This window comes from Hemitrygon akajei, chromosome 8 (genome assembly GCF_048418815.1).
Source record: "Hemitrygon akajei chromosome 8, sHemAka1.3, whole genome shotgun sequence".
NCBI classification, from domain to species: domain Eukaryota; kingdom Metazoa; phylum Chordata; class Chondrichthyes; order Myliobatiformes; family Dasyatidae; genus Hemitrygon; species Hemitrygon akajei.
In genome coordinates, this window is record NC_133131.1 from 83570895 (window position 1) to 83584035 (window position 13141).

The window sequence follows — 13141 nt, forward strand, 5'->3', positions numbered from 1 at the left end:
AAGCTCCATGACTATTGTAACATTGCCCTTTTGACATGCCTTTTCTATCTCCTGTTGTAATTAGAATTTGAAGTATGCAGATCAGTCATGGCAAGACTGACTGAACCCCACAGAGAACCAACCCATTTGAACTTTGAAATGTCCAAAGATGAGGTCTGGTACCATACAAATCGAGACCTTTTTCACAAACTTTTAATTTTGGCAGTTGCTAAGTCAGGGATAAAGCTATGGGGAGGTTCTGGTGACTGAAGTGAAGAGTTAGTGGAAGAGATATCAAGTGTCTCAAATTATGGAGGCAGCGTTCTGGAGAAATTTCAGTTAGGTGGGATCAGACAGTATACTGTGAACATTCTTTTGGAAAATCTTACCAGCTGGTCATGCTTCCATTTCCAGCTTACAGGCGAGATGGCGCATAAGTAGAGAGGACCATGAAGGAATGGTCAAGGAGGCAAAGGAGCCCATGCAAGGATCAATCTGAATCATTTGACTGGACCATATTCATTGGTTCATCAATTGATCTGAGTGAGCATGCACAGCAGTCACTAACTTCATTAACACCTATAAAAACATATCAGATATTCCCAAACCAGAAGCCCAAGATGAAGCTGAAAATTAGTAGGCTGCTGAGGGCTAGATATGTCAAGACTAGTGATCCAAACATTGCAAGTCCAAGTATGACCCAGAAATGCTATTGCTCGAGCAAAGAGGGAACTCTGGATGAAGCTAGAGACACAAGTGGACCCATGACAGCTGTGGCAGGGTTTGCTCATCATCATCTCCTGATAGGTGAATTCCAACGGCAGAATCAGCAATGACACACCATTCTCTGATGACACCAGTGCCTTTTATACACACTTTGGGAGAGAGAATAATGATCCTATTGCACAAGTCCACACACCACCGGATGACGCTGTGATCTCAGACTTGGAGGCTGAAGATAGAACATTCTCAGGACAGTGAACCCTTGCAAGGTGTCAGGGAGTGATGGCATACCTGGTTGAGTATAAGGACCTCTGTTGACCAGCTGAGAGGAGTGTTCAGGACATCTTCAACCACTCACTTCTGCAGTCTGAGGCTCCCACCTGCTTCAGGATAGTATCACTTGTACCAATACCCAAAAGCAGCAGGATGACCTATCTCAATTGCTACCATCTTAATTATTACATTCAGCTTAATGAAATGCTTCAAGAGGTGGCCATTGCTTCATATCAGCTCCTGTCTACAACAGATGTTATTTTATTGGCTTTCACTCCTGTCTTGGACAACTGTAGCATACGCTCACTGGCCACTTTATTAGGTCCACCTGTACACTGCTCGTTACTGGAAATATCTAATTAGCCAACAATGTGGCAAGAACTCAGTGCATAAAAGCATACAGGCATGGTCAAGAGGTTCAGTTGTTGCTCAGACCAAACATCAAAATTTGGAAGAAATGTGATCTAAAAGAATTTGACCATGGAATAATTGCTGGTGCCAGACACGGTGGTTTGAGTATCTTACAAACTGCTGATTTCCAGTACAGCAGTATCTAAAGTTTGCAGAGAATGGTGCAAGAAACAAAAAACATCCAGTGACTGGCAGTTAATGAGAGAGGTCAGAGGAGAATGGCTAGACTAGCTCAAGCTGACAGGAAGGCAACAGTAACTCAAATAACCACACTAAAATATTAGTGCGGAGAAGAGCAACTCTGGATGCACAGCACGTCAAACCTTAAGCTGATGGGTTACGACAGCAGTAGACCACAAACAAACACTCAGGGGCCACTTTATTAGCTACACGATGCACCTAATAATATGACCACTGAGGGTATATGTCAAGCTGTTGTTCATAGCTCGGTGTACAACACCCCTTTCTCCTCCAAACCTACCATCAGGCTCCAAGTCCTGGGCTTCTATACTTCACTGCACCAATCTTCGACTTCCTCACTGGGATATCACAATTAGTATGGATCAAAAACCTCACCTCCTCCTCACTGACCATCAATCCAGGCACACAACTGTGCTGCATGTTTGTACCCTTCAACTCTCTCTATTCCTAAGATTGTGGGGCTCTGCACTGGACTTCCCACCCTGCTCCTACTAAAATACAACAATGGGTAAGTTTGAGATGGTTCAGAGTTTAGTGTTAAATGTTATCAATTTTAACTTGCCACCTGATGAAAGCACACCCGTCCTAAAGGGAATGCTTTTGAGAACCAAAAGCAAAGGAAAATTTAGACATAGAATGATTTAGCACTGTAAGTTGCTGTGGTCAATACTAAAATCGAGTTTATTGTTATATTCACAAGTACATGTATGCACAGCTGCAATGAAAAACATCCTTGCAGCAGAATTACAGCCACAAAGCATCGTATAAGCAATATTCACGATAAAATAAAATAAACTTAAATTACATACAACTTTTAAGAAAGAAACAATTAGAACAAAAAATGATTCATTTCAAACTGGATCAAACTGGACACGGAGTTGCTAAACTGTAGTGATGTAGACAAAATACTGGAGGAAGTCAGCAAGTCAGGCAGCATCAGACAGAACAATCATTTTAGGCTGCGACCCTTTATCAGGACCGGAAAGGAAGGGCAAAGAAGGTGTGAGGATGGGAGGGAGTACAAGCTAGAAGGTGAAGCCAAGTGAGGAGGAAGGTAGATTTGTAGGGAAAGGGGGATGAAGTGAAAAGCTGGGAGGTGATAGATAGACTAAAGAGAAGGAATCTGAGAGGAAAAGAGAGTGGGCCATGGGAGGAAAGGAAGGAGAAGGGGCATCACAGGGAGGTGATAGACAGATGAAAAGTGAAGAGCAGAGGCAAGAGGGGATTCAGAAGGGGAATGGAAGAAGAAAGAAGAGGGAGGAGGAGAAATTATTGGAAATTAGAAATTGAGTATGAAGTGCTGCTCTTCCAACCAGAGAGTAGCCTCATCGTGGTTAAAGAGGCAACCAAGGACTGACAAATTGGAGTGGGGATGAGGATTGGAATTAAAATGGTTGGCCAACAGGAAATCCTGTTTCTTGCAGATAGAGCGAAGGTGTTAGACAAAGCGGTCTCCCAGTCTAGGTCAAGTCTTACCGATATAGAGGAGCTAGCGATGGGAGCACCGGATACAGCAGATTGACCCTGACAGACTTAAAGGTAAAGTGTTGCCTCACCTGGAAGGACTGTTTGGGGCTCTGAATGGAGGTGAGGGAGGAGATGAATGGGCAGATGTAACACTTCTTCCACTTCCAGGGATAAGTGCCAGTAGGAAGATCAGTAGGGAGGGATGAATGGACAAAGAAATCATGGAGAGAATAATCCCTGTGGAAAGCAGAGAGGTGAGAGTCGAGGGGAAGGTAAAGATGTGTTCGGTGGGAGGGTTCTTTTCAAGGTGGCAGAAATTGCAAAGAATGATGTGCTGAATGCGAAGACTCATGGGTGAGAGGTGAGGACAAGAGAAGCTCTATCCCTGTTAAGGCAGCAGGAAAGTAAGTTGAGGATGGATGTCTGGGAAATGGAGTAGATGTGGGTGAGGAATGGTGGAGGAAGGGAAACCAATTCCTTTGAAAAAGGAGGACATCATTGATGTTCTGGAAAGGAGAGCCTCATTCTGAGAACAGGTGAGGTGGAAAGTGAGGAACTGAAACAAGGGAATGGCATTTTTACAGGAGACAGGGTGGAAATAATGATAGTCAAGACAGCCATGAGAAAATCAGTCTGTCTGCAGAGATGGAGACAGAGATCAAAAAAAGGGAGATAGAGAGAGGAGTCAGAAATGGACATGTGAATTTGAGGGCAGGGTGGAAGTTGGAGGCAAAATTGATGAAATTAAGGAACTCAGCATGGATGTTTAAAGGACCAGTGCAGTGCTCAATGTGAAGCAGCACACAAAGAATTTGGGAGCATTATCAGTGAAGGCTTGTAGCATGGACTGTTCACATTGCCAATGAACAAGCAGGCATTGCTGGGTCGCATGTGGGTACACATGACTACACTTTGGGCTTGGAGAAAGTGTGAGGAATCAAAATAGAAATTGTTGAGTGTGAGGACCAGTTCTACCATATGCAAATTAGTGGTAGTGGAGGGGAACTGGTTAGGTCCTTTGCCTCGAAAGAAGCAGAAAGATTTAAGACCTTCTTGATGGAGGATAGAAGTGAATAGGAACCAGTTATCCAATGTGAAAATGAAGCGGACGGGGCCAGGAATTGAAAGTTGTTCAAGAGATTGGGAGCTAGTCATGTGTCTTCGATGTAGGTGGGAAGGAACAGAACCAAGGGGTATAAACTGTCAAGATTACAGTTTTGCCAGCTGGTTCAAGAAGTGAATAGTTGAATGGAAGTAGCCGAATCTGATGATGTGGGACTTTAGGCTTCTCTACCTCCTGGATGGTAGCTGCAAAGCGATGGCATAGGCCAGATGGTAGAGATCTTCTGATGATGCATGGTGTCTTCTTGTGACAGTCCCTCCTTTAGATACTACCGAATGGTGGGAAAAAATGAGCCCATTGGACTAGAGTCCAGTAATCTCTTCAGCTTCTTAGACTTCTGCATAGCCGACTTGCCCTAACAGACCATGCTACAACCAGATCGGTTCTTGATTAGCCAAGGCATCAAAGGGTATGGGGTGAAAGCAGGGGAGTGGGGATGACTGGAAGAATTGGATCAGCCCATGACTGAATGGCAGAGCAGACTCGATGGGCCGAATTGCCTACTTCTGCTCCTCTATCTTATCTATGGTCAATCAGGATAGTTTTAACAGTATATCTATAAAAGACTGTTAAGAGTTTTCTAACTGTCTAAAATTCCACTGATGGGGAAATTGACCATCCAGTTGCAGAAGGAGGTACAGATGTCCAGACCTTGAAGTTCGGTGATTATTTTGGACACAGTGATTGTGATAAACATTGAGTTGCAGTCAATGAACTGAAGCCTGATGTATGAGTTTCCATGGGCCAGGTGATCTAGAGCAGAGCGTAGAGCCAGAAAAATCGTATCTGCTGTTGACCTGATATAGCGATATGCAAATTGGAGCAGATCCAGGCAATCTCTGATGAAGGAGCTGATTTGCAACATAACCAACCTCAAAGCACTTCCTTATAGTAGCTGTAAGTGGTATGGGATGGCAGTCATTGAGGCAGGGCATCACGCTCTTCTTGGGCACCAGTACAATCGATGCCTTTTCAGAGCAAACTGGAATCTCAGACCATAGGAGGGAGAGTTTGAATTTGTCTGTAGATACTCCAGGCAGTCGGTCTGCACAGATGTTCAGTGCCTGGCCATGTACACTGTCTGGTTGAGTTACCTATCAGGAATTCACCTTCTTGAAAGATGCCCGGACATCAGCATCAGAAACTGACATTATAAGATCAACTGGAGATGACCCTGTAAAGCAAGTGGAATATGACTTTTTCTTAAATGAGTCCAGTGAAGTGGGATAGTTTTGTGATACTGAAATAGGAAGTAAGTGTCATCCTGATTCAACCAATAGAAGTCTTCTTTATTATTTAATGGAGTCCTCACTGCCATACTGAAATTATGTTATTAGAAGTATTACCTTCTCCCACCTTCTGGTTATTCTCATCGGGAAGAAGGTACAGGAACTTGAATACCTACATTCAACCACTCAGAAGTAGCTTCTACCCTTCCATCAGACTTCTGAACAGTTCATGAACCAATGAACACTACCTTACTACTATCATTTTTTGATTACGGTTTTATTTTGCAATTTATAGTAAATTTTTGTCTTTGCACTGTACTGCTCTAGGAAACAAAGAATTTCACATCATATAAAACAGTGGTATTAATCCTGATCCTGAGTCTGAAATATCTCACACAACCTCCACTAAACACAAACAAGAATATAAGATGTTAGCAACACACACACACACACACACAAAGTGCTGGAGGAACTCAGCAGACTAGGCAGCATCTATGGAAAAAAGTACAGCTGACGTTTCTCTCTCCCCTCCCCCCATTTTAAAGTCCACTCCTCAGCCTTTTTTCCCTCCAGTCTGCCGAAACGCCTTGGCCCAAAACGTTGACTCGGATTTCCAGCATCTGCAGATTTTCTCTTGTTTGTGATATAAGATGACAGTTTTACTCACCTCTGCACCTCAGTTCCACAAAAGAAAATGAACCCAAAAAGCAACAACTGACAGCCGATATTCTTTTATGTATTTTGCAATGGCATCAAAGGGTTGTCCTGAGCAACATTCCTTTCTCAACATTAAAGAGATTAATTTCTTTCATATCGAATTAGATTTCACAGTGCACATGACACATTTAACTACAGTTTCTTCAAATTAATTCATCGTAACGGAACATATTGTGACATCCTTAGAGATATCACACAGCTTAAATACAAATTCTGTCTCATTAGGGAATGTTGAAAAAGGGTCAATTATATAACGGATTTTTATCTCTTTCTTTTAATTAAAATAACATTCACTCTCACATTATTAGTCAATCCGTTCTAGTGGAACAAATGTCAGGTTTTGGTCAAATGAAGCACAGGCAAAAGATGGAAAATAATGAAAAAAGGACAAATGAAATCACTTTCTTGCAATTTAATATAGTCATTACATGAAGTTTTGCTGTAAGACTTACTTGCTATTTGCTGGATGATGATACTTACAGGTACCAGAGCTTGGGATGCTGTGAGACAGAATGACTCTGTCCACTCATTGGAGTCTCTTTGGCTGACTTGCTCAACAGGAACTCCTGTAGCTTCTGCTTCACCTCCGTACTGGCCGTTGCACCTGAAGAAATACTTCATTTAGTTTTTGTTCCAAACAATGAAGCATACTAAACAAATGTCACCTTGGGAAAAAGTTTACATTTAATTATGGGTGAAAGCACAGTATTAAATGTAAGCATATGAAGAAAAAGCACATGACTTTACTAATGGAACTGGTGACTAAAGATGGTTGAAATACTAATATATTACTTCAAATACTAACTATTAACATCAAATGTTAAACTTCTCATGTTCACTCAAGCACAGTGATAAAGAGGCACATTTAAAATCAGGCAATCAGGAAGTTTGTAGGGCTTAGCAGTTATAATATTTGGGCATCTCTTCTGTTGTGCTGGACCATGCCAGTGCTGCAGCTTAACTGCGAATGTAGTCTTCCATTGGGAAAGAAGGTCCCAGCAGAGCACGACATTAGAATTCGCCCCAGCTGTGCTGCACTCATAGATTAGCTGTGGCAGCAGGCAAGGCTCGACTCCAGGCTCAACAGCTGTCAAAGCCGTCCGCCTTAGTGTGTTTGTTATTCACAAGTACTTAGTAACCTTAAAACAAATTATGAAACAATTTATTTAATATTTATCACAGACTTAAGCACTAAAAATGAATCAAAAATATTAGACCAGATTATATTTGATCTGACCTGCCTCTGATAGTCACTCTGCACGACATCAGTCATCCAGCTGCTGAACATCTCCAGGCCTCATTGCTTAGCCATACAATGAGGCAAAGCAGAATGTGATTGGTGGCCAACCAAGAATGAGGAGGTGCATCCTGGGTTCCTGATGCTCTTTGAAGGTTCATGCTAGTAAACCTGATAGCTGTTTTATATGCCTCTTATTATCAAGAACTTATAAAAACAATTGGAGTGGATTTAAAATTAATGAAATCATTTCATTTAAAATTTAATTGAACATCTTTAACTAATTAAAAGAAAACAGTGAAAATATAGAACATTCTGAGGTATTCTTTTACCTTTAAGGTAGGTTATCAAAACCATTAATAGGAAGAGCCCTGGACTCAATGGTGAGGCAGGTTTCAGATATATCTGATCTCCAGTAAATTCCATAATTCAATGCTGTTGCATGCAAGTTTGGATAAGTACGTGAATGGGAGGGTTATGGAGAGCTATTGTCCAGGTGCAAGTCTTTGGGACGAGACAGTATAAGAGTTTAGCACAGAGTAGATGGGCTATCTAGTCTGTGCTGAACTGTTATTCTTAATAGTCCCATTACCTCATGTTTTAGAAACATAGAAAACCTACAGCACAATACAGGCCCTTCGGCCCACAAAGCTGTGCCGAACATGTCCTTACATTAGAAATTACCTAGGGTTACCCATAGCCCTCTATTTTTCTGAGCTCCATGTATCAGTCCAGGAGTCTCTTAAAATACCCTTTTGTATCCGCCTCCACCACCATTGCTGGCAGCCCATTCCACGCACTCACCAATCTCTGCGTAAAAATCTTACCCCAACACCTCCTCTGTATCTACTTCTAAGCACCTTAAAATTGTGCCCTCTCATGCTAGTCATTTCAGCCCTGGTAAAAAGCCTCTGACTATCCACATGATCAATGCCTCTCATCATCTTATACACCTCTATCAGGTCACCTCTGGTCCTCTGTCGCTCCAAGGAGAAAAGGACAAGTTCATTCAACCTATTCTCATAAGGCATGCTCCCCAATCAAGGCAACATCCTTGTAAATCTCCTCTGCACCCCTTCTATGGTTTCCACATCCTTCTTGTAGTGAGGTAACCAGAACTGAGCACAGTACTCCAAGTGGGGTATGACCAGGATCCTATATAGCTGCAACACTACCTCTCGGCTCCTAAACCCAATCCTACAATTGATGAAGGTCAATGCACTGTATGCTTTCTTAACCACAGAGTCAACCTGTGCAGCAGCTTTGAGTGTCTTATGGACTCAGACCCCAAGATCCCTCAGAACCTCCACACTGCCAAGAGTCTTACCATTAATGCTATATTCGGTCATCATATTTGACCTACCGAAATGAACCACCTCACACTTACCTGGGTTGAACTCCATCTGCCACTTCTCAGCCCAGTTTTGCATCCTATCAATGTCCTGCTGTAACCTCTGACAGCCCTCCACACTATCCACAACACCTCCAATCTTTGTGTCATCAGCAAATTTACAAACCCATCCCTCCATTTCCTCATCCTGGTCATTTATAAAAATCACAAAGAGTAGGGGGTCCCAGAACAGATCCCTGAGGCACACCACTGGTCATTGACCTCCATGCAGAACATGACCCATCTCCAACCACAAGGCAAGTTCCCCTTGGATCCCATGCCTCCTTATTTTCTCAATAAGCCTTGCATGGGCTATCTTGTCAAATGCCTTGCTGAAATCCATATACACTACATCTACTGCTCGACCTTCATCAATGTGTTTAGTCACAACCTCAAAAAATTCAGTCAGGCTTGTTAGGCACAACCTGCCTTTGAACAAAGCCATGCTGACTATTCCTAATCATGTTATGCCTCTCCAAATGTTTATAAATACTGCCTCTCAGGATCTTCTCCATCAATTTACCAACCACTGAGGTAAGGCTCACTGGTCTATAATTTCATGATCTATCTCTAATCCCTTTCTTGAATAATGGAACAATATCTGCAACCCTCTAATCCTCCGGAACCTCTCCCGACCCCATTGATGAAGCAAAGATCATCGCCCGAGGCTCAGCAATCTCCTCCCTCACCTCCTACAGTGGTCTGGGGTACATCTTGTCCAGTTCCGGTGACTTATCCAACTTGATGCTTTCCAAAAGCCCCAGCACATCCTCTTTCTTAATATCTACATGCTCAAGCTTTTCAGTCTGCTGTAAGTCATCTCAACAATCGCAAGATCCTTTTCCGTAGTGAATACTGAAGCAAAGTACTTATTAAGTACCTCTGTTATCTCCTCCGGTTCCATACACACTTTTCCACTGTCACACTTGATTGGTCCTATTCGCTCATGTCTTATCCTCTTGCTCTTCACGTACTTGTAGAATGCCTTGGGGTTTTCCTTAATGTTGCCCGCCAAGGCCTTCTTATGGCCCCTTCAGGATCTCATAATTTCTTTCATAAGCTCCTTCCTGCTAGCCTTATAATCTTCTAAATCTCTATCATTACCTAGCTTATTGAACCTTTCTTAAGCACTTCTTTTCCTCTTGCCTAGATTTACAACAGCCTTTGTGCACCATGGTTCCTGTACCCTAAGTCTTTCCCTGTCTCATTGGAATGTATCTATGCAGAACTCCATGCAAGTATCGCCTGAACATTTTCCTGAGAACATTTGTTCCCAATTTATGCTTCCAAGTTCTTGCCTAATAGCCTCATATTTTCCCTTACTCCAATTAAATGCTTTCCTATCTTGTCTGTTCCTACCCCTCTCCAATGCTAAAGAGATAGAATAGTGATCACTATCTCCGAAATACTCTCCCACTGAGAGATCTGACACCTGACCAGATTCATTTCCCAATACCAGATCAAGTACAGCCTCTCCTCTAGTAGGCTTATCTACATATTGTGTCAAGAAACCTTCTTGAACACACCTAACAAACTCCACCCCATCTAAACCCCTCACTCTAGGGAGATGCCAATCAATATTTGGGAAATTAAAATCTCCCACCACATTATTATTACACCTTTCCAGAATCTGTCTCCCTATCTGCTCCTCGATGTCCCTGTTACTATTGAGTGGTCTATACAAAACACCCAGTAGAGTTATTAGCCCCTTCCTGTTCCAAACTTTCACCAACTGAGACTCTGTAGACAATCCCTCCATGTCTTCCTCCTTTTCTACGGCCGTGACACTATCTCTGATCAACAGTGCCACGCCCCCACCTCTTTTATCTCTCTCCCTGTCCTTTCTGAAACATCTAAAGCCACGAAGTAACCATTCCTGCCCCTGAGCCATCCAAGTCTCTGTAATGGCCACCACATCATATCTCCAAGTACTGATCCACGCTCTAAGCTCATCTGCTTTGTTCATAATACTCCTTGCGTTAAAATTGACCCATCTCAAACCGTTGGTCCGAGCGAGTCCCTTGTCTATCGCCTGCCTCCCTCTCGCACTGTTTGCAAGCTTTCTCTACTTGTAAGCTAACTGCCTCTTCCTCCGTCTCTTCAGTTCGGTTCCCACACCTCAGCAATTCTAGTTTAAACTCTCCCCAATAGCCTTAGCAAACCTCCCCGTCAGGATATTTGTCCCTCTGGTTTCCCTTAAATATTTTACATTTCAGTCTTAACCTCTAGTTCTAGTTTCACCAACCTCAGTGGGAATATCTGCTGGCATCTGCCCTATCTATACCCCTCATAATTTTGTATAACACTATCAAATCTCTCCGTATTCTCCTACACTCCAGGAAATAAAGTCATAACATATTCAAGCCTGTCCCTATAACTCAGTGAAATATACTTAAAAATATTGAAGTAGATTTAAATAAATAATGTAACGTAACTGGAGCAATTAACTGCACTTATCTTTCTCCAGAGGGATGTCAATATTATTCAAATGAATGGGTTCCTATTTTTATGCCGGTCTTTCCTGGTAAAGTGAATTAGGATTCTCTTCAGGAAACTTCTCAGTGGCTGAAATCATTGGCAAGCCCAGCTATGAAACTGAAGTTCTTACAAGATCTGACCTTCGACTTGTCCAGGGATCAGCTATTTCAATAATGACACCAGGTACTATATGACCTATTGATGTGGTATGTGCTGAGAGCCAGGAGATCACATTGGAAGATCAGCTGCAGAGAAGTAGGATTTTGTTTATCTGGTACAGGGACAAATAAAGGAAAATGTGGTATTTTCCTGATATTCTGTTTATCTTTTACAATTACCCCTTTAGTAAACTTTTCTAGTACATCTGCCTGATCATCATTCTATATGGGTTATTTAATAATCTCTTATTCCACTTCCTGGGTGTTGGGCATGTTCACCAGCAGCACTTCACTCATTATTTCAATAAAGAAGATTTAGCTTTAAAAAAGAAAGCAGAATCTTTTGAATTGGCAATAGATGCCCTAAAAGTCAACATAATGTGCTGTCCCTTTAGTTCTGTTGTGGAGAAGTTTTTTGATGCCGGGTCTTAATTGCTTAATAGTCAACTTAAATAGTCAGTCACCAGTGGTGTGCCTCAGGTATCTGTTCTGGGACCCCTGTTCTTCGTGATTTTCATAAATGACCTGGATGAAGAAGTAGAGGGTTGGGTTAGTAAATTTGGTGATGACACAAAAGTTCGGGGTGTTGTGGATAGTGTGGAGGGCTGTCAGAGGTTACAGCGGGACATTGATAGGATGCAAAACTGGGCTGAGAAGTGGCAGATGAAGTTCAACCCAGGTAAGTGTGTTCATTTTGGTAGGTCAAATAAGATGACAGAATATAGTATTAATGGTAAGACTCTTGGCAGTTTGGAGGAAGAGAAGGATCTTGAGGTCTGAGTCAATAGGATATTCAAGGCTGCTGCGCAGGTTGACTGTGGTTAAGAAAGCATACGGTGCGTTGGCCTTCATCAATCTTTGGATTGAGTTTAGATGCCAAGAGGTAATGTTGCAGCTATATAGGACCCTGGTCAGACCCCACTTGGAGTACTGTGCTCAGTTCTGGTCACCTCACTACAGGAAGGATATGGAAACCATAGAAGGGGTGCAGAGGAGATTTACAAAATGTTGCCTGGATTGGGGAGCATGCCTTATGAAAATAGGTTGAGTGAACTCGGCCTTTTCTCCTTGGCGCGACAGAGGATGAGAGGTGACCTGATAGAGGTGTATAAGATGATAAGGGGCATTGAACATGTGGATAGTCAGAGGCTTTTTCCCAGGGCTGAAATGGCTAACACGAGAGGGCACAGTTTTAAGGTGCTTGAAGTAGGTACAGAGGAGATGTCAGGGGTAAGTTTTTTTACTCAGAGAGTGGTGAGTGCATGGAATGGGCTGCCGGTGATGGTGGTGGAGGCAGATACGATAAGGTCTTTTAAGGGACTCCTGGACAGGTATATGGAGCTCAGAAAAATAGAGGGCTATGGGTAACCCTAGGTAATTTCTCAGGTAAGGATATGTTCAGCACTGCTTTGTGAGCCGAAGGGCCTGTATTGGGCTGTAAGTTTTCTATGTTTCTATATTTCTAATTGTCCTGGATCAACCTGCTAAAAGTGTGAGTAATTATATAAGGGTTGTTGGGTTTGGAGCAAGGGTTTTCAGTGGAGCTGTCTGGTGCTAAATGACCTTCCTGATAAATTGAAGAACCGGACAAGTGTGGGTGGGAGAGAAACCTACAGCAGTGATCACAACATTGATTGCTCCCCATTAAAGATGAAATTTTTAATGGATATAATATAATATATAATAGGAACATATGAAACTAATTTGCTGAATAGCTACCAATTTTTACTGCTATATATATGACAAGACATTGGT

General features: G+C 42.4%; 1 protein-coding gene across 1 annotated transcript in view; it reads right to left on the reverse strand.

Annotated features, from left to right (window-relative positions):
• LOC140732022 (histone deacetylase 9) overlaps positions 1-13141 on the reverse strand; it is a 471024-nt gene that overhangs the window by 205452 nt on the left and 252431 nt on the right. Inside the window, exon 6 of the mRNA XM_073054104.1 lies at positions 6604-6727. Within this exon, the coding sequence (XP_072910205.1) occupies positions 6604-6727 (124 nt within the window). The remainder of the gene's footprint in view (positions 1-6603; positions 6728-13141) is intronic.